The sequence below is a fragment of the Salmo salar genome, chromosome ssa18 (genome assembly GCF_905237065.1).
Source record: "Salmo salar chromosome ssa18, Ssal_v3.1, whole genome shotgun sequence".
NCBI lineage: Eukaryota > Metazoa > Chordata > Actinopteri > Salmoniformes > Salmonidae > Salmo > Salmo salar.
Window position 1 is genome coordinate 20618759 of NC_059459.1, and position 24234 is coordinate 20642992.

The window sequence follows — 24234 nt, forward strand, 5'->3', positions numbered from 1 at the left end:
GTACGATCTTTGTCCCCATGTGCAGTTGCAAACTGTAGTCTGCCTTTTTTATGACGGTTTTGGAGCAGTGGCTTCTTCCTTGCTGAGCAGCCTTTCAGGTTATGTTGATATTGGACTTGTTTTACTGTGGATATAGATACTTTTGTACCTGTTTCCTCCAGCATCTTCACAAGATCCTTTGCTGTTGTTCTGGGGTTGATTTGCACTTTTCGCACCAAAGTACGTTAATCTCTAAGAGACAGAACGCGTCTCCTTCCTGAGCGGTATGATGGCTGCGTGGTCCCATGGTGTTTATACCTGCGTACCAGATGAACATGGTACCTTCAGATGTTTGGAAATTGCTCCCAATGATGAACCAGACTTGTGGTCTACAATTTGTTTTCTGAGGTCTTGGCTGATTTCTTTTGATTTTCCTATGATGTCAAGCAAAGAGGCACTGAGTTTGAAGGTAGGCCTTTAAATACATCCACAGGTACACCTCCAATTGACTCAAATGATGTCAATTAGCCTATCAGAAGCTTCTAAAGCCATGACATTTTTTCTGGTATTTTCCAAGCTGTTTAAAGGCACAGTCAACTTATTGTATGTAAAGTTCTGACCCACTGGAATTGTGATACAGTGAATTATACGTGAAATAATATGTCTGTAAACAATTGTTGGAAAAATGACTTGTGTCATGCACAAAGTAGATGTCCTAAGCGACTTACCAAAACTATAGTTTGTTAACAAGAAATTTGTGGAGTGGTTGAAAAACGTGTTTTAATGACACCAACCTAAGTGTATGTAAACTTCCGACTTCAACTGTAGCTCCAGGACTATTCTCACCCATTTAAAGTAATGGAGGCATAAAGCAGATGAACACAATTAGATTTTATTTAACTTTGGTCAACATAATCAAACAAGTGAATACACTGCCACCATGTTCAGAATGATTAAACAGAAAGGCTTTTTTACCAATGTTCCTGTTTTTAAAATCAGTACAGGTCTATTCAACCTTCATTTTTGCATTGATATAACTTGGAAAACAAAGTATGCAGTTTTGACTTTAGTGGCATACCAATGAATGATTTAAAGGGCACATGTAAGAAGAAGTTTGTCTGAATCTCCTCTTACTACACAAAGAACTTTCCATGTTTTGGAGGAACTCTGTATATCACTAGATCTATCTGTATGGTGTGCAGTACTCTTTGACTATTATATACCTTGTTTTCACAGACAGCCACAAATAGCAGCAGTAATATGAGACATACATCTATAAAATAGAATAAAAAAATAATGCACATAAGGTTTGTAAAACATTTGGGGACATAACCGGTAGCTGTCATTGATAGACGTAGGTATTAAGGCTGCAGATTCCCTTTGTCTTGCGTCTCTTCACATTAAGTTTCCAGCCTGTATCTTAAATGAGAGCAACACATATATTGACACTTGCACATGGTCAGTCTCAAATGGCGATTCTGAAACTTAAGAGTAGTTATTTTAGAGATAGCTTGAAAGAACTACTTAAAAGACTGTAGTGCGACTTTACATTTTTTCCACCTCACTACAACATAAAAACATGCAAAGCAATTAAAAACATGATTTAAATCCTAAAACACATATGTAGTTCGATTTACTTTTATTAAGTGGATGACACCATAAAAGTGTATTTGAATAGATACAGTCTGTGATATAACGTTACCATGTCTGGGGGATACATTTTGGATAGGAGGGAGTGGGTGGAGAAAAGAAGTCCAGTTTCCAAATTCACGACCTGTTGCAAGTGCTTTAGCCTGAATGCATGGTCAATGGGGAATGTTAACAGGTAGGCCTATAACCCATGAAATATCCATGTTTCAGAAAGGCCCAAAAATCGTAATGAGGATGTTACAACAATGACAAGAGCTCATTTTCAGGGCTTTCCATAGTTTGGTTGATAAGATTATGAAATGAAGGCTGAAAATGTCAACACAAACACCAATGTTCAAGAGTTTGACATCTTATGAGTGCCGTTCCATTGATTCAACACAAGGTGGGCTCTCAGGGTCCGATCTTGGCCCTGGCACTGATTTACCCAAGGCTAAATCAACCTCAGACTCAAAAGAAAACAGGCCGACCAATCAACCTCCTGCCACAAAAAAAGGAGACAAGTGCATTAAACTTCACCAGGAGGACAAGAGGGCTGTTTGTTTCTGTTACAGATAAACCACTAGGCTTAACTACGCAGGAACAGTAAAGCCTTGGCCTCAGGATGGAGCCCAATTATTTTTTTTTAGTTGATCTTGTCCTGGAAAATGTACAGGTTGTTGGTTGCCGCCACAGCGATTACGTTTTCTTTGGGGTGCCAGGCGGTGTGCAGGATCTTCTTGTTGAAGTCCAGGCTGTCCACGCTAATTTCGTCTTTCTTCCTCTTGCCACCGGTGGAGACTTTGCGGGGTTTGAGTGTAGCCCGCGGTTTGCTGCTCTCCCTAGAGGCCTCCAGTGTGATGTCCTTCCTGGTGTTGCGGTCAAACATCCGGAAAAAGTTGTTGTAGGAGCCGGTCATGATGGCACTGAGAAAGGAAGGAAACAGTGGGTCATTTATAATTCTACAAAGATACTCCTTAAACTTACATATTGGCAGAAAAGTTGTCCAAAGAACAACATTGTTGGTGCAGATTGCCTTAAACAGAGAAAGCGCTAGAGTTTCTTACCTGTCGCTACCGTTCCAGCAGCACTCAAACTTGTCGAAGATGCAATCATTTTCATATAACGAGCAAAGCTTGCTGCGAAGGTATTCGTGAACCTGAGCAGGAGAATGTTGATTAGTGTATTTGGAAAATAATTGCATCTATCCAACTATTTCCATACACCTAACAGGACAATTGTGGACCACACTGAAAATGATGCCATTGTTGGTAGTGTTATCACTAGGCAGAGCAAGGCAGGTACCTGATATGTCTCGACTGGCCTGTTCTCCATGTTGAGGTCCCACACCTTGACGGAGAGGTAGTCCCGGGTCATCATGTAGCGCCCGCTGTGACTGAACTTCACGTCAGAGATGGACGAGATGATCTCAGAGAAAAATGACCTGCTGCTTGGATCCTCAGGCTCCTCAAAGACTGCAATCACAAACATGGAGAGATATTCAAAATGACAGACAAAACCCCTGAAAATAGATTAATTTAAACTAATTTATCTGTGAATGAACATCATTTGGAATGCAGAGAACTAGGCTCTATGAATACTCACACTTGGTGTGCCTATCGCAGAGTGCTGCTGTTCGCATGTCACAGAGGCGTATGGTGCCTTTGCTACTGCTGTACACAAATACATTGCATTGGTTTGGATGGCACTCAGCCGCTGTGATCACCTCTGTCAGTTCCTCCATGTTGGCAGGCTTGATGTCTACAATGTCTGAGAAGACACTGTTAAGGAAATTAACTGAAATAGGACTAAAGGCTCATACCGATGTGGTCAAACATAGTGAATCGTGCAAGGGAGCCTATCTCTTCTGAAATAAGTTGAAATGTAAGAAACTTTTGGTGTTCACACATGTATTTGTTTGACTTATAACTGCACAGGACCAATAAGAAAAAAATCTCAACTGAAATTGAGAACTGTATACACTAATAGAGGACAGTTTGGATGAAGCAAACATTTGCATCTAAAAGTCATGAGGATGAGGACTGATACGTTTTCAGAAGAGGATACTAAAACTTCGGTCCGTGATTTCCAAGTGCCATAGATTAATTCTTAGATCATCAGCAGAGAGGTATGTTTGATGATCGCTATTTACAGAAATTGAATTAATATGATACGTGTGAGCGTTGGCAAACACCCTACGAGGACTTGCTTCTACCATGAGATCCATGGGCATCAGCACTGGTACCTGTAAACACAGGACAGATTTATTTAGGGGAGGAAGCTATAAGCATGCATAGACTTTGTGTTTTTTCTTGTACAGTGTCGGTTGAAATCTTAAAAGGTAAAGCAACTTTAAACCAACCCGTAGGGAGGTAATTCTAAAGGGATCCCTGAGACGTCCGTCTTCGTCTTTCAAGTTATAACCCTCAGCTCGCTTGTCTCGTTCACCGATTTTCCACAATTTGATAGTTTTATCTGTACAAAAAAAAAGAAATTGAGGGTGAAGAGAACTTAACAAAAAGGTTAGTAGGTTAAAGCAAAATGTTCTTACCATTTGTTGAGAGTAGAAAGTGAGCAGAGTTTTGTTGGGGTAACCATCTTATTTTGTTAATTTTTTCCTCAATTTCTAAACTTTTCAAGTAGTCAAATTCAGGTTCATGACTCTGAAAAGTGCTATAAACATTGTATTCCCCTCGCAGGTGTGGTCGATTTTTACACTGAAAGAGAAAAGTAGATGTGCACTGTGTGACAAACTTGGATATTAAGCATGTATTATGTTTAGAATTTAATCCAGTGCCTTTCTTTCCATAACAACCTATCATATCTAACTCCAAAAATGTATGTCATTGTTCATGAAAATACATTTCGCTGGTAATTATAAAATGCACCTCCTGTTCATGTTGAAATATGACAACTCTGCCTCCCTTGTCTCCAGTTGCTAGCAACTCTCCAGAATGGTTGAATTCAACCGTTGAGATGATATCAGCTGAAAGGAGGACATGTCCCATTAAAGCTGGATTCTGGAATAGTATTATGTGTAATGTATAAGGGCTATTCTAATCAAATAGATACACATCAGCAAAAGAACAGCACCTAGTAAATAATAACATCAAAAGCAATATATGAAGAAAAAAAAACTATCCTGGTGCAACTTTCATGGGTGCATACACTATGCATAGTAGGATTTCTACTTCCCTGAAAATAATTGATATATCAGTCAACCCAAGAAAAATGACTATGACTTTGAATGAATCAAACACCCTGACTTCCTCCCTACTGCATCAGAGCGTTCAGTTGCCATATTGCCGACGCAGACCTTCGACGTCACTGACTAAATCGCCCACAAATAACTAGCTAGAGTAGTTAGCAAGATGACGCGCTAGTTTACGACAGTGCGTGTATCTTACTACCTAGCCTACATGACAATAATTAAGACGTACTCTGACTGCCTAATTCTTATTATATGTTACATACATGTGCGGGACATAAGTTACTGGGTACAGTTGTTTGGGTATAACGTTAGCTTGCTAATAATGCTAGCCAACTTGATTTGCAAGCAAGAGGAGCTAGCTACCATGCTAACGTTAGCAAGTAAGAAAAACAAACTCAGCATTGCCCAGCAGTGGTACTCATATACATGAACAGTGTCATGACTTTGTTCGTGAAAGACAGTAAGTCAAAGGCGTAGTTAACGAAATAAGATAACAGCATCACATCTTTGATCACATTTGAGCTCAAACGCTAACTCATTCGTTAACCTAACGTTACTGTACTCACCTTCTGCAACATCTTCATCTATCGCCCCCTTCACTTGTGAGAAACACCACTGCAAATCATTTCCACCGGCAACTCCTGCATAACAATAATATTGGAATCATTACTTCGCTAGCGTCAGTTCACCAACCCATTTAGAGTCAAATGCTGTGTAATTTAAAACTTGCATTCAGGCCACACAGCAGTAAGTGGTATTGGGACCCTTTCCCGGCTACATAAGTAGCTTACCTGCCATTGTTTAATTTAGCAGAGTTAGCTATTACTGAACACGGATTGCACTGCTTATTCAACCAGTGCAACTTGCGTGAGGTAAAAATAGTCAACATTCACATGCAAAGTGAGGAGTCAGGGATCACGGAAATCGTCCGTGATTTTTCCATCCAAAATGGCGCACATTGCATAACACAATGACGTCATTTCGACACGCTTCCAAGCATCTTTCGGTTATCTATCATCTACAATCCATCTACCCATCCATCCATCCCCAGCTGTAGGCAGTTTTGTTTGAGTCAGTTGGCCCTACTCCTTAAAACTTAATTGAGACAACAGGAAAAACTGGATAAATTCGAATGGCTCCTCACCCCTCGTGTTAATCACTGAAGTTCAAGTTACAGCATGTATGGTTGTAAATGTAACCTAAGAAGCCTACCTGTTCAAAGAGTCTCTAAAGCAATTCAAGTGATTGGCTACTACTGTTAGAGCCATTTTGATAAACAATCATTTGTGTTGAAATAATATTATGAAATGTAAGAAATGTGTATGAAATGTACCATATATTATTTGCGGGAAAAATAAATATGTTTGTAAGAAACAACCTTTTATTTGTTTATTGTGACACCTGGTGGTTACCTGTATTGCACCGGTAGTGTCAACATGGCACCAGTCAGTGCAGTCAAAAACTAGATTTTCCGTAAAAAAAAGAAAGAAGATATTTCCACCCTATTGAGGTTGAAATAACACTGAAATTGTAAAAATAAATAAATATGATAATGCCCCTTTAGTGTAAGAGCTTTTTGAGAAAAAAAAATACACCTGGAATTTGTGCTTGTTCTGGTGGGATGGAGTTCTTGGCCCACAGCATGACATCACAATATGATTTGGAATATTCTGACCAATGACCAGTCATCATTTATTTGCATATGTATAATCCTACTTTGAAGGGGTATTATGATTCTGATGGTTTGTTGCCACAGATGGTGTGTTTAAGTTTTACCTTTGTGGCTAGATGGAGTAGGCCTAAAGCTTCGTCTAGTGGCATTATAGCTAAGCCTAATCTTCGCGTCGTAGATTTATAGCTAAACCTAACCATTTTCTAACCTTAACCTCATTCTCCTAACCTTCTATGCTAATACACCTAACCTGCTGCCTTAGTTCACCTAACCTGCCACATTAATTATCCTAACCTGCTATGTAAACAAACCATCTGTTGCGACAAGCAATCAGTATTTTAATGGTGGTTTGCGTCACCGAGCAGTGAACAATAAACTATACATCAGTATCATAACACTGGGCAATAAAAATATTCATGAAAGTAAACAGCTTATTTGCCAGCGCAGCCAATGAGATGTCTCGGCCAAAAACATGACAACATCTTCTATGAGGAAATAGCTAGCATTTTTTAAACACTGGGCCAGTTTGTTTTGCATGAACCGGTGCCCCGGAGGTGTGGAGTTGGTACATTTTAGACCATTCCATTGCATGGTCCTTAAGTGAAATCTCCACCCACCAGGGGCACCAGGCCATGCAAAACAAACTCGCCCAGTCTGTTTCAGATACAAGTTTGAGGTCAGGTTTTAGAATTTTTCCCAAATCAAATTTATGCTCTGGCTGAAAATTCAAATATAGGATGAGTGAACAACATTATTTGGGTATGAGTTACCAGATTATCAGTTTTGGGGTATGTGGACACCTGTGCTTCGAACATCTCATTCTAATATCATGGACATTAATATGGAGTTGGTCCCCCCTTTGCTGCTATAACAGCCTCCACTCTTCTGGGTAGGCTTTCCACTAGATGTTGTAACATTGCTGCGGGGACTTGCTTCCATTCAGCCACAAGAGCATTAGTGAGTTCAGGTACTAATGTTGGGCAAATAGGGCTGGCTCACAGTCAGCGTTCCAATTCATCCCAAATGTGTTCGATGGAGTTTAATTCAGGGCTCTGTGCAGGCCAGTCAAGTTCTTCCACACTGATCTCGACAAACCATTTCTGTCAGGACCTCACTTTGTGCACAGGGGCATTGTCATGCTGAAACAGGAAAGGGCCTTCCCCAAACTGTTGGCACAAAGTTGGAAGCACCAAATCGTCTAGAATGTAATTGTATGCTGTAGTGTTAAGATTTCCCTTCACTGGAACTAATGGGCCTAGCCCGAATCATGAAAAACAGCCCCAGATCATTATTCCTCCCCCACCAAATTTTACAGTTGGCACTATGCAATTGTGCTCCTGGCATCCGCCAAACCCTGATTTGTCCATCAGACGGCCAGATGGTGAAGCTTGATTCATCACTCCAGAGAACGCGTTTCCACTACTCCAGAGTCCATTGGCGGCGAGTTTTACACCATTCCAGCCAACACTTGGCATTGCGCTTGGTGATCTTAGGCTTGTGTGCAGCTTCTCGGCCATGGAAACCCATTTCATGAAGCTCCCGACAAACAGTTATTGTGCTGACATTGCTTCCAGAGGAAGTTTGGAACTTGGTAGTGAGTGTTACAATTTAGGACTAACAATTTTTACACGCTACCTGCTTCAGCACTCTATGGTTCTGTTCTGTGAGCTTGTGTGGCCTACCACTTCATGGCTGAGCCGTTGTTTCTCCTAGACATTTCCACTTCACAATAACAGCACTTACAGTAGACCTGGTCAGCTCTAGCAGGGCAGACATTTTACAAACTGACTATTTGGAAAGGTGGCATCCTATGACGGTGCCACGTTGAAAGTCACTGAGCTCTTCTGTAATGCCATTCTACTGCTAATGTTTGTCTATGGAGATTACATGGCGGTGTGCTTGATTTTATACACCTGTTAGCGATGGGTGTAGCTGAAATAGCCGAGACCACTAATTTGAAGTGGTGTCCACATACTTTTGTATATATATAGTGTACTTTAAGCCTACCAAAACAGATCATTTTAGCAACTTGAGTCACACTTTGAAGAGATACAGGACCTTCAGAAAGTATTCACGTCCCTTGACTTTTTCAAAATGTTGTCTTACAAAGTGGGATTAAAATTGATTTAAACATTTCAAAATTTAAAAAAGAATGAAAAATAAACACTAATATATATTGATTACATGCAGAGTGTGCAAAGCTGTCATCAAGGCTAAGGGTACAGTACATCCTTTGAAGAATATAAAATATATTTGGATTTGTTGAACACTATTTTGGTTACTACAAGATTCCATATGTGTTATTCATAGTTTTGATGTCTTCACTATTATTCTACAATGTAGAAAATAGTAAAAAAAATAAAGAAAAACCCTAGAATGAGTAGGTGTCTCCAAACGTTTGACTGGTACTGTAAGTATTCAACCCCCTGAGTCAATACATGTTAGAATCACCTTTAGCAGTTATTACAGCTTTGAGTCTTTCTGGGTAAGTCTCTAAGAGCTTTGCACACCTAGATTGTACAATATTTGCACATTATTATTTTCAATAATTAAAGCTCTATCAAGTTGCTAGACATTTTCAAGTTTTGTAATAGATTTTCAAGCCGATGTAAGTCAAAACTGTAACGAGGCCACTCAGGAACATTCAATGTCGTCTTGGTAAGCAACTACAGTATATATTTGGCCTTGTGTTTTAGGTTATTGTCCTGCTGAAAGGTAAAGTTGTCTCCCAGTGTCTGTTGGAAAGCAGACTGAACCAGGTTTTCCTCTAGGATTTTGCCTGTGCTTAGCTCTATTTCGTGTCTTTTATCTTAAAAAAAACTCCCTTGCCGATGACAAGCATACCCATAACATGATGCAGCCACCACCATGCTTAAAAATATTAAGAGTGGTACTCAGTGATGTGTAGTGTTGGATTTGCCCCAAACATAACGCTTTGTATTCAGGACATACATTTAATTTCTTTTCCACAGTTTTTGCAGTTTTACTTTAGTGCCTTGTTGCAACCAGGATGCATGTTTTTGAATATTTTTATTCTGTACAGACTTCCTTCTTTTCACTCTGTCAATTAGGTTAGTATTGTGGAGTAACTAGAATGTTGTTGATCCATCCTCAGTTTTCTCCTATCACAGCCATTACAATCTGTAACTGTTTTAAAGTCACCATTGGCCTCATGGTGATATCCCTGAGCGGTTTCCTTCCTCTCTGGCAACTGAGTTAGGAAGGATGCCTGTATCTTTGTAGTGACTGGGTGTATTGATACACCATCCAAAGTGTAAAGAATAACTTCAGCATGCTCAAAAGGATATCAATGTCTGCTTTTCTATTTTTACCCATCTATCAATACGTGCCCTTCTTTGCGAACCATTGGAAAACCTCCCTGGTCTTTGTGGTTAAATCTGTGTTTGAAATTCACTGCTCGACTGAGGGACCTTACAGATATTGTAATTGCATGTGTGAGGTACAGAGACAGTGGAGGCTGCTGAGGGGAGAACAGCTCGTAATAATGGCTGGAACGGCGCAAATGGAATGGCATCAAACACCTGGAAACCATGTGTTTGATGTATTTGATACCATTCCACTGATCCCGCTCCAGTCATTAACATGAGCCCGTTCTCCCCAATTAAAGTGACACCAATCTCCTCTGTACAGAGATGAGGTAGTCATTCAAAAATCATGTTAAGTACTATTATTGCACACAGAGTGAGTCCATGCAACTTATTATGTGAATTGTTAAGCACATTTTTACTCCTGAACAGAGGTTGAATACTTACCGACTCAAGCCATTTCAGATTTTCATATTTAATTAATTTGTACAAATTTTTAAAACATAATTCCACTTTGACATTATGGGGTAATCTGTGTAGACCAATGACTCAAAATATCAATTTAATCCATTTTAAATTCAGGCTGTAACACAACAAAATGTGAACAAGGTCAAGGGGTGTAAATACTTTCTGAAAGTGCCTACTGTGATAGATGATGCACAAGGGACATCTAGTGGACATTTGGATACATTATTCTAAGTTCTTAGAATTTAAATTCTTCAGTCAAAAATCTCCCCGTATTTTAAGTTACTTAACTGAAAAGACCCAATTTCGCACCATCATATAAATAATGTTTACTGTGATTTTCTATAATAGTTCTATTGAATTGGTGTACATAATCAGTGTGCATTGTATTTTTCATGTTTTCTTTTTCCTAAGCCTTTATTGTGTGTGTGTGTGTGTGTGTGTGTGTGTGTGTGTGTGTGTGTGTGTGTGTGTGTGTGTGTGTGTGTGTGTGTGTGTGTGTGTGCGTGTGTGTGTGTGTGTGTGTGTGTGTGTGTGTGCGTGTGTGTGTGTGTGTGTGTACATGGGGTGTGTGTGTACATGGGGTGTGTGTGTACATGGGGTGTGTGTGCAAATGGGGTTCTTTCACCTCTGTAAGGTCTAAGTGAAAGGAAAGGGAAAGGGGGATACCTAGTCAGTTGCGCAACTGAATGCATTCAACTGAAATGTGTCTTCCGCATTTAACCCAACCCCTCTGAATCAGAGAGGTGCGGGGGGCTGCCTTAATCGACATCAACGTCATCGGCGCCCGGGGAACAGTGGGTTAAAGGAGATTTGTTGACTTTATTCCGAGCCTCCAGTAACACCACTGACTTCGATAGTTCCCCATTCCTTTGGGAATTCATTATAAGACAGCTAGAGGCTGCTTGTGGATGGTTACTCTGCTGCCTGTATGTTAACTTGTCACTATGACGCAAGGCAAACATTTGGTGCAGTGGCTTTCTCTGGCTGTGGGCCACATAGAGAGATTGATTGGTGAGCCTCCTGTTTTATCAAGGATCACATTCAGTAGACACGGTGCCTCAGGAGAAGTTGCCATTTCCCCCAGAAAAAATATGCCTTATTACTGGCACACTCACAATAAAGGTATGCTGACATCACAGGAGGCTGCTGAGGGGAGGACAGATCATAATAATGGCTGGAACAGAGCGAATGGAATGTCATCAAACACATGTATTTAATACTATTCCGCTCCAGCCATTACCACGAGCCTGCCCTCCCCAATTAACGTGCCACCAACCTCCTGTGATTGACATTGTTTCTCTCTTAGAACACTGCATACTGTGTAGGGTTACTTAGGCCCCTCAGCAACAACCTTGTCTCACTCATAAAAGTCGTCAGTGGGCATCTTTTCATATTATATGACTACATAAAGATAAGATCCACTTAGGTGTTCATATTTAAGCAATAAGGCACGAGGGGGTGTGGTATATGGCCAATATACCATGACTGTTCTTGTGCACAATGCAACACGGAGTGCCTGGATACAGCTCTTATATTGGCCATATACCACAAACCCCAGAGGTGCCTTATTGCTATCATAAACTGGTTACCAACGTAATTAGATCAGCAGTAAAAATAAATGTTTTGTCATACCCGTGGTATACGGTCTGATATACCACAGCTGTCAGCCAATCAGCATTCAGGGCCCGAACCACCCAGTTTATAATATCTGTTAATGCAACCGTGCATCATTGCATGCTTTTATTTTTTGACCAAACCATACAGTTGTGCAATCAGAAAATAGCATGTGATATCAGTATCATGCATATTTGAACCATCAAGTAAGCCACCTTGACCTATGGTATACTATTTTCATGAGCCATCAAAATCTCAAGCTAGATATTGTGTGTATGAATGTCTGTCGAGAGAGACTAATAGTATACTTGAGGAGGCTACCGTATACGATATTCAGTGTGTTTTGCCCCAGTAAAGAAGCCTCTTGTCACTTGAGCAGCTACACTCAAACTCACGTATATAACACACAATACAGTATCACAGAGATAAATTAAACCTTCTGGATTCGCTGTTGCCCCATTCCTCCATTCCACTCACCCCTCCCCCTCTTCCCTGGTCAGTCTCAGACACAATACACTGGACCTATCTGGTCAGCTCAGGGGCATGAGCTCTGCCCAACCCTCGGTCTTCACACACAACAGAAAAGACAAACACAATCAATTATTCAGTACTGACTCTTGCTTGGCTTCTGTGCTTTTCTCATTATTTCTCTGTTGTTGTTTTTTCTACTCTCCTCTTGCAAGCAGAGAGGAGAAACTGAGAGATATATGAGGCCTGAGGGTTTGGTCTTGGTCTGGCTTGTTAAACTGGCCTTCAAAACTGTCTCACTGCAGACCTACTAAAGAGCCCTATGGGTCTATATAACAGCTCATAAGATAATATTCTGTTTTTTTGTTTCTTTATTATTTAACAATACCTAACAGTCAATTAGTAAAGTTGCACAAGTGCTACATAGAGTATGTGTAGGGTATATAATTACCTGTACTTGTGGCTACTTTATTTACTCTTCTTTTGCTTTCTTAAATCACACACAAGGCACAATAGTCATCAGTGGTGGAAAAAGTACCCAATTGTCATACTTGAGTAAAATTATAGATACCTTAAAAAAAGTTTCTCATGTAAAAGTGAAAGTCACCCAGTAAAATACTACTTGAGTAAAAGTCTAAAAGTATTTTGTTCTAAATATACTTAAGTATCAAAAGTAAACATGGTTGCTAAAATATACTTAATAATTAAAAGTGAAAGTATAAATCATTTCAAATTCCTAATGCAAAGCAGGCAGAACCCTTTTCTTGTTTTTAAAATGTATGGATAGCCAGGGGCACACTCCCAACACTCAGAAATAATTTACAAAAGATGTGTTTGTGTTTAGTGAGTCCCCCAGATCAGAGGCAGAATGGTTGACCATGTGTTGTCTTGATAAGTGTGTGAATTGGACAATTTTCTTGTCCTGCTAAGCATTCAAAATGTAACGAGTGCTTCTGGGTGTCAGGTAAAATGTATGGAGTAAAAATTACATTATTTTGGAATGTCGTGAGGTAAAAGTTTTCAAAAATATGAATAGTAAAGTAAAGTACAGATACCCCAAAATACTACTTAAGTAGTACTTTAAAGCATTTTTACTTGACTACTTTACCTCACTGATTCATACTCTGTAGTTTCAATAAGATACAAAGGAATGTCATTGTCTTTAGTATATTGAATTCCACTAGATGGCGTTATGTCACTGACTATAGAGAGAAATAGTAATGGCGTCTATAGGTAGGCAATAATTCCGCCATGGTTCACTGGACAAAGCCTATGAGGAAAATGAATGCCGTTTTGGATAAACTCCGAAAATGAGGTATGTGATAGACACAGGCTTAGGCGACCTTTTACGTGTTGTTCTATGCGATAGTATTCATCAACTAACGTACATTTTTGGGAATTTTGAAGAATTTATGTCGTAAAAAAAAAATCACATTAAGGCTTCATATTTCATAAAGGTCATGCTGACTGCTATTATGTCATAGAATATCTCCTAAACCTGTGTTAACCTCATACCTTATTTTCGGTGTTTATTTCCCCATTCATTTTCCCATAGAGGTGGCTGAACAAACCAGAGGTAAGTTATTTCTGGATTTTAGGACTACAAGTTGGCGAGCTCTATTCATAGTCCTTATAGCCATAGCAGCCCTCCTATAGCATACAGGCCATTTTGAAAGATCAGTCTAAAACAATGTGAACAACTTACTGTCTTAATTCACATGTGGCTGGGTCAGTATGTATTCTAAGCATCATCTGCTTGTGTACCTGTATTGACTCATTGAGGAACTTTGCCAAAACAGGGAGGACCAATCAAGACACTCGTTAATCTTTACAAACCCATTATTTCTATGAAATGTTCAGATGAACAGATTCCACACATGCAATTGAGCAACCTATACATTTGGTTTCATCTCACTTACAAGACAATTTTTTTTACAGGGAAAATGCAAACTTGTTTCTAGTGTTAACAATTATTCAATAGGATAGTTACCTCTTTTTTGTTTCACAATCAAAATTCATATATATGAAGTGAAAATAAAACAAATATGTCTTTGCTTACATTTTTTATGAATAACACCTGACTAGGCCATTCCCTGGCTTATTGGAATCCTTCTGTTATAACAACAGATAAGAGAGAGGGGTTAAATTGCACTTGGATCTTCTCTTCTTCCTACAACCATGACCTCACTCTGGGGAAATGGTGGAGACTGTGCGTACCCTGACTCTCAATAAAGCTGGACAATGAAGCATTGGCTCATAACATGCCACAGTATAGGACACGTTTAAAGGGCTTAGTACCTAATAAAGTAGCAAGTCTTCAAATCAATGTCAGAAGATCTGGGGGCCACTGGCACCTTTCATAACATGTGTATGTGGAAGTTCAATTGCAGTGTAAAGGTTACACTTCCACATTGAACTGGTCCACTCTGATGAGTTCATGTATGCCACAGATTTCAAGACCACATTTCTGACAGGATTTCAGGGAACAAACACTTATTTTTAATTGTTGTTTATTGAATAAATGCAGCTTTGATAAATCTGAGGCTGCAGGTGTTTGAACTTGAATATTTTCTATAAAGTACAATAAGTTGCACTGTTAATTTGCCACCGATTTACTTAGATAAATAATGTAAATAACACCAATGTAAATATTTCACAGATGTTATACAGTGTTAATAATGTTGCTAATTGAATTCAGTAGCTTCAGGAGCACAAACACACTATCTCAGTAATGAATTACAGTTTCTCTGTCTGCGTTTCATAAACGCTGTCCCTCTCTGGTGAACGTCCTTCACTCGAACACAGACACTACTCCAGCATTTCCACCCACTTTGTTTGTCAGTCTTTGATCCACATTATTCCAGTTAGTTACACCCATGTGCCGCAGGTTGAAAGTTTCATCGTTGCTCAGGGGAACCTTATACCCGTGGCGCCTTGTGCTCTTATCCTTCCCTTTAGCGGCAGAACTCTCCTATGGTGCGGGGCAAAAAACTACTCACGACAACATGTTATGATCTTAGTGATGAAACCGTTTCTTTCTCCCAACATGTTACATAGATCTGTCCATTTAATCCAAGATGTAATGTCACAGCACTCACATTATTTGTATTGTGACATGAAACAGCTACAGCAGCCTGAGAAGTACTTCATACACTATGAATATTATAATAGAAAAATAGTAATCCAAAACAACCTGTGATTGTGTGTGCGTGCTTGTGCGCGTGGTTCGAGATAAAACTCACAGACATGAGGCGTACAAAGCAGGACTAATGAGTTAGCCCGCTAATTTGCGTAAATATTCTGAAATAACTTTACATGTTTTAGAAAGATACGCTTGAAATGGGCACCGTTTTTCCTGTAGTTTTTTGTCTTGTCAACGTAGTGGTGCGCACACTAAACGATTTATCACAGGGGGGGTCACAAGCTACAAGATTCTTCAATTGATCGTGAAGATTCTCGACAACACGCTGTCTCGCGGAAACAATGATGTGATTATATGATTATATGGTTAACCTAGCTAGAACGAGCTGTGGCTCAACCTCATAAAGGTTTTCAGTCAGACATTCACGCTTGCAATACAGAGTTGAAATATCCAGCCAACATTTTGAACATTATGTACTATAAGGTACTAGGGTGTAACTAGCCCCCCCTCCCGTAATTCACATTAAAACCACAAGATGTCACCAAATTATTTCTCCAACACATTTCATGGCTGCCACAGCTCTTACTCAACAAAAAATGTCCTCTGTGTCGTCACAACTTTTGGAGATATTTCAACAAAACGATTTTGTGGTAAGTTGACCAAATTCTTTGACATTTTGAAAAAGTGATATATATTCCAATGAAGTTAGATCTATAATATTTTTTTTAATATACAAGTAGGAAAGCCTTAAGATAAATAATCCACTTGTTTAGAGAGATAAATTGAGATAATTTTTTTGGAAAGTAGTAATATGTTGGATGAGTGTGTTGGGGGCAACTCGCCCCCAAACTACCCCTTTATGGTTATTAATGAGGAAAATGGCGCCAGAAGAAATGGCAGAAGTTTTACGGGCGCCTAACCAATTGTGTTATTATGTGGGGTTTGCTCTGTGCATATTTGTAAACAACAGCTGGTGCACAAAATCTAAGAAAGTCTCTAGATTTTGCTCACCTGAAGTAAAGTATCTAATGATAAACTGTAGACCACACTATTTGCCAAGAGAGTTTTCAGCTATACTTTTCGTGGCTGTTTATTTACCACCACAGACGGATGCTGGAACTAAGACCACACTCACTCAGTCAGCTGTATAAGGAAATAAGCAAACAGGAAACCGCTCACCCAGAGGCGACGCTCCTAGTGGCCGGAGACTTTAATGCAGGGAAACTTAAATCAGTTTTACCTCATTTCTATCAACATGTCAAATGCGCAACCAAAGGGAAACATATTCTAGATCACCTGTACTCCACACACAGAGACGTGTGCAAAGCTCTCCCTCGCCCTCCATTTGGTAAATCTGACCACAATTCTATCCTCCCGATTCCTGCTTACAAGCAAAAACTATAGCAGGAAGCACCAGTGATTCGGTCTATAAAAAGTGGTCAGATGAAGCAGATGCTAAACTACAGGACTGTTTTGCTATCACAGACTGGAACATGTTCCGGGATTCTTCCGATTGCATTGAGGAGTACACCACATCAGTCAATAAGTGCATCGAGGACGTCGTCCCCACAGTGACTGTACGTACATACTCCAAACAGAAGCCATGGATTACAGGCAACATTCGCACTGAGCTAAAGGGTAGAGCTGCCGCTTTAAAGGTGCGGGACTCTAACCCGGAAGCTGATAAGAAATCCTGCTATGCCCGCTGATGAACCATCAAACAGGAAAAGCGCCAATACAGGGCTAAGATTGAATCGTACTACACCGGCTCCGACACTCGTCTTATGAGGCAGGGCTTGCAAACTATTACAGACTACAAAGGGAAGCACAGCCGCGAGCTGCCCAGTGACACGAGCCTACCAGACGAGCTAAATAACTTCTATGCTCGCTTTGAGGCAAGCAACACTGAGGCATGCATGAGAGCATCAGCTGTTCCGGACAACTGTGTGATCACGCTCTCCGTAGCCAATGTGAGTAAGACCTTTAAACAGGCCAACATTCACAAGGCCGCGGGGCCAGATGGATTACCAGGACGTGTTCTCCGGGCATGTGCTGACCAAATGGCAGGTGTCTTCACTGACATTTTCAACATGTCCCTGAGTGAGTCTGTAATACCAACATGTTTCAAGACCACCAAAGTCTCTGTGACCAAGAACACTAAGGCAACCTGCCTAAATGACTACAGACCCGTAGCACTCACGTCCGTAGCCATGAAGTGCTTTGAAAGGCTGGTAATGGCTCACATCATCACTATGCTAAGGATCCTGGGACTAAACACCTCCCTCTGCAACTGGATCCTGGACTTCCTGACGGGCCGCCCCCAGGTGGACACTTTGAATGTTTACATCCAAAATATTTGAAAACGAAGTAATGGACCCACATAATGCACCCTTTGCCTCTATGTTGCAGTTCCGATGTCAAGTTATACTGAACAAAAATATAAACGTAACATGTAAAGTGTTGGTCCCATGTTTCATGCGCTGAAATAAAATATCCCTGAAAATGTCCATACTCTTAAAAAGCTTATTTCTCTTGTGCGAAGTTTCTGGATATTGGCGGGAACTGGAACACGTTGTCGTACACGTCAATCCAGAGCATCCCAAACATGCTCAATGGGTGACAAGTCTGCAAGTCTGCATTTTATAGAGGAAATTGAAGTCACAGAGATACCGTGACGAGATCCTGAGGCCCATTGTCGCGCCACCATCACCTCATGTTTCAGCATGATAATGCACGGCCCCATGTCAGAAGGATCTGTACACAATTTCAGGAAGCTGAAAAAGTCCCAGTTCTTCCATGGCCTGCATACTCACCAGACTTGTCACCCATTGAGCATGTTTGGGATGCTCTGGATTGACGTGTACGACAACGTGTTCCAGTTCCCGCCAATATCCAGCAACTTCGCATAGCCATTGATGAGGAGTGGAACAACATTCCACAGGCCACAATCAGGGTTGGGGAGGTTACTTTCTAAATGTAATCCGCTACAGTGACTAGTTACCTATCCAAAATTGTAATCAGTAACGTAACTTTTGGATTACCCAAACTCAGTAACATAATCTGATTACATTCAGTTACTTTTAGATTACTTTCCCCTTAAGAGGCATTTAGAAGAAGACAAAAATTTATGTTACCAGTTGAACCACATCTATTGCAGGATAAATCAATGTTGAAGTTTACATAGCTGGCCATATCTGGATGTTACATTTTACTTTATGAGTTGGTTATGTAGGCTTTTTCTAACCTATCACTTTATACTACATATAATAATACGATTAAATTATCTTTACATTAAAACCCAAAGTCTATCAGAATTTCAGTCCTTCCAATAAATGTTATACACCTTGATCTTCAAGAATAGGACTTGGAAATATGGTATAGATTAGCCAAATTGTTTTACCTGAGCATAACCCCAAAACCAAGGACTTATTAGCCAGCCATACTCTGTTGTCTATGATTTTGTTTTTATGGAGGACTGATTGGGCTCATTGATTTGAGTTGAAAAATAAATGCTGCGCTTATGGAATAGCATGCTTTGAGCACTCCTGAAAAGTGCTATTTACATGTGAAAAATGTATGCCAGATGATGCATTTGCTATAGGCCTACTGTTAAACTTTTTGTTGGTGACACTTTGATATCTTGATAATATGCAGCTGTTTAAAGGGCAAATCCAGAGATGAAACAATAACAAACGGGTGCCACGCCTCTGTTTTAGTAAAAAGCTGAGGGATGGGCCTGGAGAATTGTAACCACTCTCAGATCAATAGACAGAGCTATGGATGCAAAGCCTGACCATCCATGATATCAACATTATTGTTTTAACCATGTTATGAGGCATTACAGTGTTTGTTTACATTTACAATGTTTACAAACATTGGTGAAAAACAAGCTTATATTAACATGGAGTGAAACAGTTGAACTAAGCTCATGAGTTGAACTAAGCTCATGGGGCATTTCTAAGTTACATTCTTCAAGAATCAATGGATATATATACAGTTGAAGTCAGAAGTTTACATACACTTAGGTTGGAGTCCTTAAAACTCGTTTTTCAACCACTCCACAAATTTCTTGTTAACAAACTATAGTTTTGGCAAGTCGGTTAGGACATCTACTTTGTGCATGACACAAGTCATTTTTCCAACAATTGTTTACAGACACATTATTTCACTAATAATTCACTGTATCACAATTCCAGTGGGTCAGAACTTTACATACAATAAGTTGACTGTGCCTTTAAACAGCTTGGAAATTGACAGAAAATGATGTCATGGCTTTAGAAGCTTCTGATAGGCTAATTGACATCAAATGGAGGTGTGCCTGTGGATGTATTTCAAGGCCTACCTTCAAACTCGGTGCCTCTTTGCTTGACATCTTGGGAAAATCAAAAGAAATTAGCCAAGACCTCAGAAAAAAATTGTAGACCTCCACACGTCGGGTTCATCATTGGGAGCAATTTCCAAATGCCTGAAGGTGCCATGTTCATCTGTACAATCAATAGTACGCAAGTATAAACACCATAAGATGTCATACCGCTCAGGAAGGAGACGCGTTCTGTCTCCTAGAGATGAACGTACTGTGGTGCGAAAAGTGTAAATCAATCCCAGAACAACAGCAAAGGACCTTGTGAAGATGCTGGAGGAAACAGGTACAAAAGTATCTATATCCACAGTAAAACAAGTCCTATATGGACATAACCTGAAAGGCCGCACTGCAAGGAAGAAGCCACTGCTCCAAAACTGCCATAAAAAAGCCAGACTACGGTTTGCAACTGCACATGGGGACAAATATCGTACTTTTTGGAGAAATGTCCTCTGGTCTGATGAAACAAAAATAGAACTGTTTGGCCATAATGACCATCTTATGTTTGGAAGAAAAAGGGGGAGGCTTGCAAGCTGAAGAACACCATCCCAACTGTGAAGCACGGGGGTGGCAGCATCATGTTGTGGGGGTGTTTTGCTGCAGGAGGGACAGGTGCACTTCACAAAATAGATGGCATCATGAGGAAGAAAAATTATGTGGATATATTGAAGCAACATCTCAAGACCTCAGTCAGGAAGTTAAAGCTTGGTCACAAATGGGTATTCCAAATGGACAATGACCCCAAGCATACTTCCAAAGTTGTGGCAAGATGGCTTAAGGACAACAAAGTCAAGGTATTGGAGTGGCCATCACAAAGCCCTGACCTCAGCGTGAGCGAGCAAGGAGGCCTACAAATCTGACTCAGTTTCATCAGCTCTGTCAGGAGGAATGGGCCAAAATTCACCCAACTTATTGTGGGAAGCTTGTGGAAGGCTACCTGAAATGTTTGACCCAAGTTAAACAATTTAAAGGCAACGCTACCAAATACTAATTGAGTGCATGTTAACTTCTGACCCACTGGGAATGTGATGAAAGAAATAAAATCTGAAATAAATCCTTCTCTCTACTATTATTCTGACATTTCTCATTCTTAAAATAAAGTGGTGATCCTAACTGAACTAAGACAGTGAATTTTTACTAGGATTAAATGTCAGGAATTGTGAAAAACTGAGTTTAAATGTATTTGGCTAAGGTGTATGTGAACTTCCGACTTCAACTGTAGCTAAATAGCTAGCTGCGTTTTTAAGAGAGAGCTTTTCAATTGATATCTCTCCCCCTCTTTTCAGTCACAGACGGGGACTGAATTAGGTGTGAGCAGTGCAGGAGGTGGGCTCATGAGTTATACTCCAATTGTACTCCAACAACTGTATACACTAACGTTCAAAAGTTTGGGGTCATTTAGAAATGTCCTTGTTTTTGAAAGAAAAGCACATTTTTTGTCCATTAAAATAACATCAAATTGATCATAAATACAGTGTAGACATTGTTAATGTTGTAAATGACTATTGTAGCTGGAAACAGCAGATTTTTTTATGGAATATCTACATAGGCGTACAGAGGCCCATTATCAGCAACCATCACTCCTGTGTTCCAATGGCATGTTGTGTTTGCTAATCCAAGTGTATCATTTTAAAAGGCTAATTGATCATTAGAAAACCCTTTCGCAATTATGTTAGCACAGCTGAAAACTGTTGTACTGATTAAAAAAGAAATACAACTGTCCTTCTTTAGACTAGTTGAGTATCAGCATTTGTGGGTTTGATTACGGGCTCAAAATGGCCAGATACAAAGAACTTTCTTCTAAAACTCATCAGTCTATTCTTGTTCTGAGAAATGAAGGCTATTCCATGCAAGAAATTTCCAAGAAACTGAAGATCTCATACAACGCTGTGTACAACTCCCTTCACAGAACAGCGCAAACTGGCTCTAACCAGAATAGAAAGAGGAGTGGGAGGCCCTGGTGCACAACTGAGCAAGAGGACAAGTACATTAGAGTGTCTAGTTTGAGAAATAGATGGCTCACAAGTCTTCAAATGGCAGCTTCATTAAATAGTACCCGCAAAACACCAGTCTCAACGTCAACAATGAAGAGGCGACTCCAGGATGCTGGCCTTCTAGGCAGAGTTCCTCTGTCTATTGTCTGTGTTCTTTTTGCCATCTTAATCTTTTATTTTTATTGGCCAGTCTGAGATATGGCTTTTTCTTTGCAACTTTATACAGGCAAATATATCGATAAAATTCACCCTGTCCTAAAGAGATTTACATGGTTATCAAAACATCACGCCAGGGTAAGCCTATGCAAAACACAGCCCTAATTTTAAGTGTTTCTAAAATCCCCTATTGGAAAAATAAATGGTGGAAAAACAATTGAAACCATTTCCTTGTTTGACCACTAGGTTTTATAAGTATTATGAATGTCTCATACTGTGGTACTCTATATCTCCAATCAGGAACAAGCTAGAATCATGTGACTCAATGTACAGTCGTGGCCAAAAGTTTTGAGAATAACACAAATATTAATTTCCACAAAGTTTGCTGCTTCAGTGTCTTTAGATATTTTTGTCAGATGTTACTATGGAATACTGAAGTATAATTACAAGCATTTCATAAGTGTTAAATGCTTTTATTGACAATTACATGAAGTTGATGCAAAGAGTTAATATGTTGACCCTTCTTTTTCAAGACCTCTGCAATCCGCCCTGGCATGCTGTCAATTATCCTCTGGGCCACATCCTGACTGATGGCAGCCCATTCTTGCATAATCAATGCTTGGAGTTTGTCAGAATTTGTGGGTTTTTGTTTGTCCACCCGCCTCTTGAGGATTGACCACAAGTTCTCAATGGGATTAAGGTCTGGGGAGTTTCCTGGTCATGGACCCAAAATATCGATGTTTTGTTCCCCGAGCCACTTAGTTATCACTTTTGCCTTATGGCAAGGTGCTCCATGATGCTGGAAAAGGCATTGTTCATCTCTAAACTGTTCCTGGATTGTTGGGAGAAGTTGCTCTCGGAGGATGTGTTGGCACCATTCTTTATTCATGGCTGTGTTCTTAGGCAAAAGTGTGAGTGAGCCCACTGCCTTGGCTGAGAAGCAACCCCACACATGAATGGTCTCAGGATGCTTTACTGTTGGCATGACACAGGACTGATGGTAGCGCTCACCTTGTCTTCTCCGGACAAGCTTTTTTCCGGATGCCCCAAACAATCGGAAAGGGGATTCATCAGAGAACCTGTACCTTTCACCCTGTACCTTTTGTAGAATATCAGTCTGTCCCTGATGTTTTTCCTGGAGAGAAGTGGCTTCTTTGCTGCCCTTCTTGACACCAGACCATCCTCCAAAAGTCTTTGCCTCACTGTGCGTGCAGATGCACTCACACCTGCCTGCTGCCATTCCTGAGCAAGCTCTGTACTGGTGGTGCCCCGATCCCGCAGCTGAATCAACTTTAGGAGACGGTCCTGGCGCTTGCTGGACTTTCATGGGCGCCCTGAAGCCTTCTTCACAACAATTTAACCCGTCTCCTTGAAGTTCTTGATGATCTGATAAATGGTTGATTTAGGTGCAATCTTACTGGCAGCAATAGACTTGCCTGTAAAGCCCTTTTTTGTGCAAAGCAATGGTGACGGCACATGTTTCCTTGCAGGTAACCATGGCTGACAGAGGAAGAACAATGATTCCAGGCACCACCCTCCTTTTGAGGCTTCCAGTCTGTTATTCAAACTCAATCAGCGTGAAAGAGTGATTTCCAGCCTTGTCGTCGTCAACACTCACTCCTGTGTTAACGAGAGAATCACTGACATGGTGTCAGCTGGTCCTTTTGTGGCAGGGCTGAAATGCAGTGGAAATGTTTTTTGGGGATTCAGTTCAAAGAGGGACTTTGCAATGAATTGCAATTCATCTGATCACTCTTCATAACATTCTGGAGTATATGCAAATTGCCATCATACAAACTGAGGCAGCAGACTTTGTGAAAATTAATATTTGTGTAATTCTCAAAACTTTTGGCCACGACTGTACACATGCTCAGTTTAGTCCTCAACCGTCATGCGAAGAAGCAAGACCTTGTGATAGACTGCAGATTTTATTGACAAAAATCCGATTTTGAGGTGAGAAAGTTCTTTTTTTGATCAATTTATTTTTTGTGATGCATCACCTGCTTTGTAGTTAGATTCACCAAACTTATATCAGGTTTATAACCAGTGTGTGTAGATACAGTGTATTTGATGTAAGTTAGCAATGCTAAAGTTGTAATATGTGGCTAAAATTGAAGCTAGCTAATGGCTACAAGGGTCCGGGTTAGTTGTAACAAGCCTAAGGAAGTCTGGATACAATTCTGGGAATGGAAATTATTGGCCCACCAAGCCTGTACCC

General features: G+C 40.2%; 1 protein-coding gene across 2 annotated transcripts; it reads right to left on the reverse strand.

Moving 5' to 3' along the window:
• Nucleotides 1-855: 855 nt before the first annotated feature.
• LOC106577025 (serine/threonine-protein phosphatase 2A 55 kDa regulatory subunit B delta isoform) lies at nucleotides 856-5887 on the reverse strand. 2 transcript variants are annotated; one of them, XM_014154673.2, is made up of 10 exons: nucleotides 5608-5883; nucleotides 5383-5457; nucleotides 4494-4591; nucleotides 4157-4322; nucleotides 3968-4080; nucleotides 3673-3850; nucleotides 3211-3375; nucleotides 2911-3080; nucleotides 2673-2764; nucleotides 856-2531 (listed from the first exon to the last, which is right to left on the reverse strand). In XM_014154673.2, exons 1-10 carry the CDS (start codon nucleotides 5612-5614, stop codon nucleotides 2252-2254), a joined length of 1344 nt encoding a protein of 447 aa, XP_014010148.1. In that variant the 5' UTR covers nucleotides 5615-5883; the 3' UTR covers nucleotides 856-2251. The 2 variants fall into 2 exon arrangements, with proteins under 2 accessions (XP_014010148.1, XP_014010149.1); XM_014154674.2 differs by lacking the exons at nucleotides 4157-4322; nucleotides 4494-4591 and having other exon boundaries at nucleotides 5608-5887.
• Between the last annotated feature and the right edge of the window lie 18347 nt (nucleotides 5888-24234).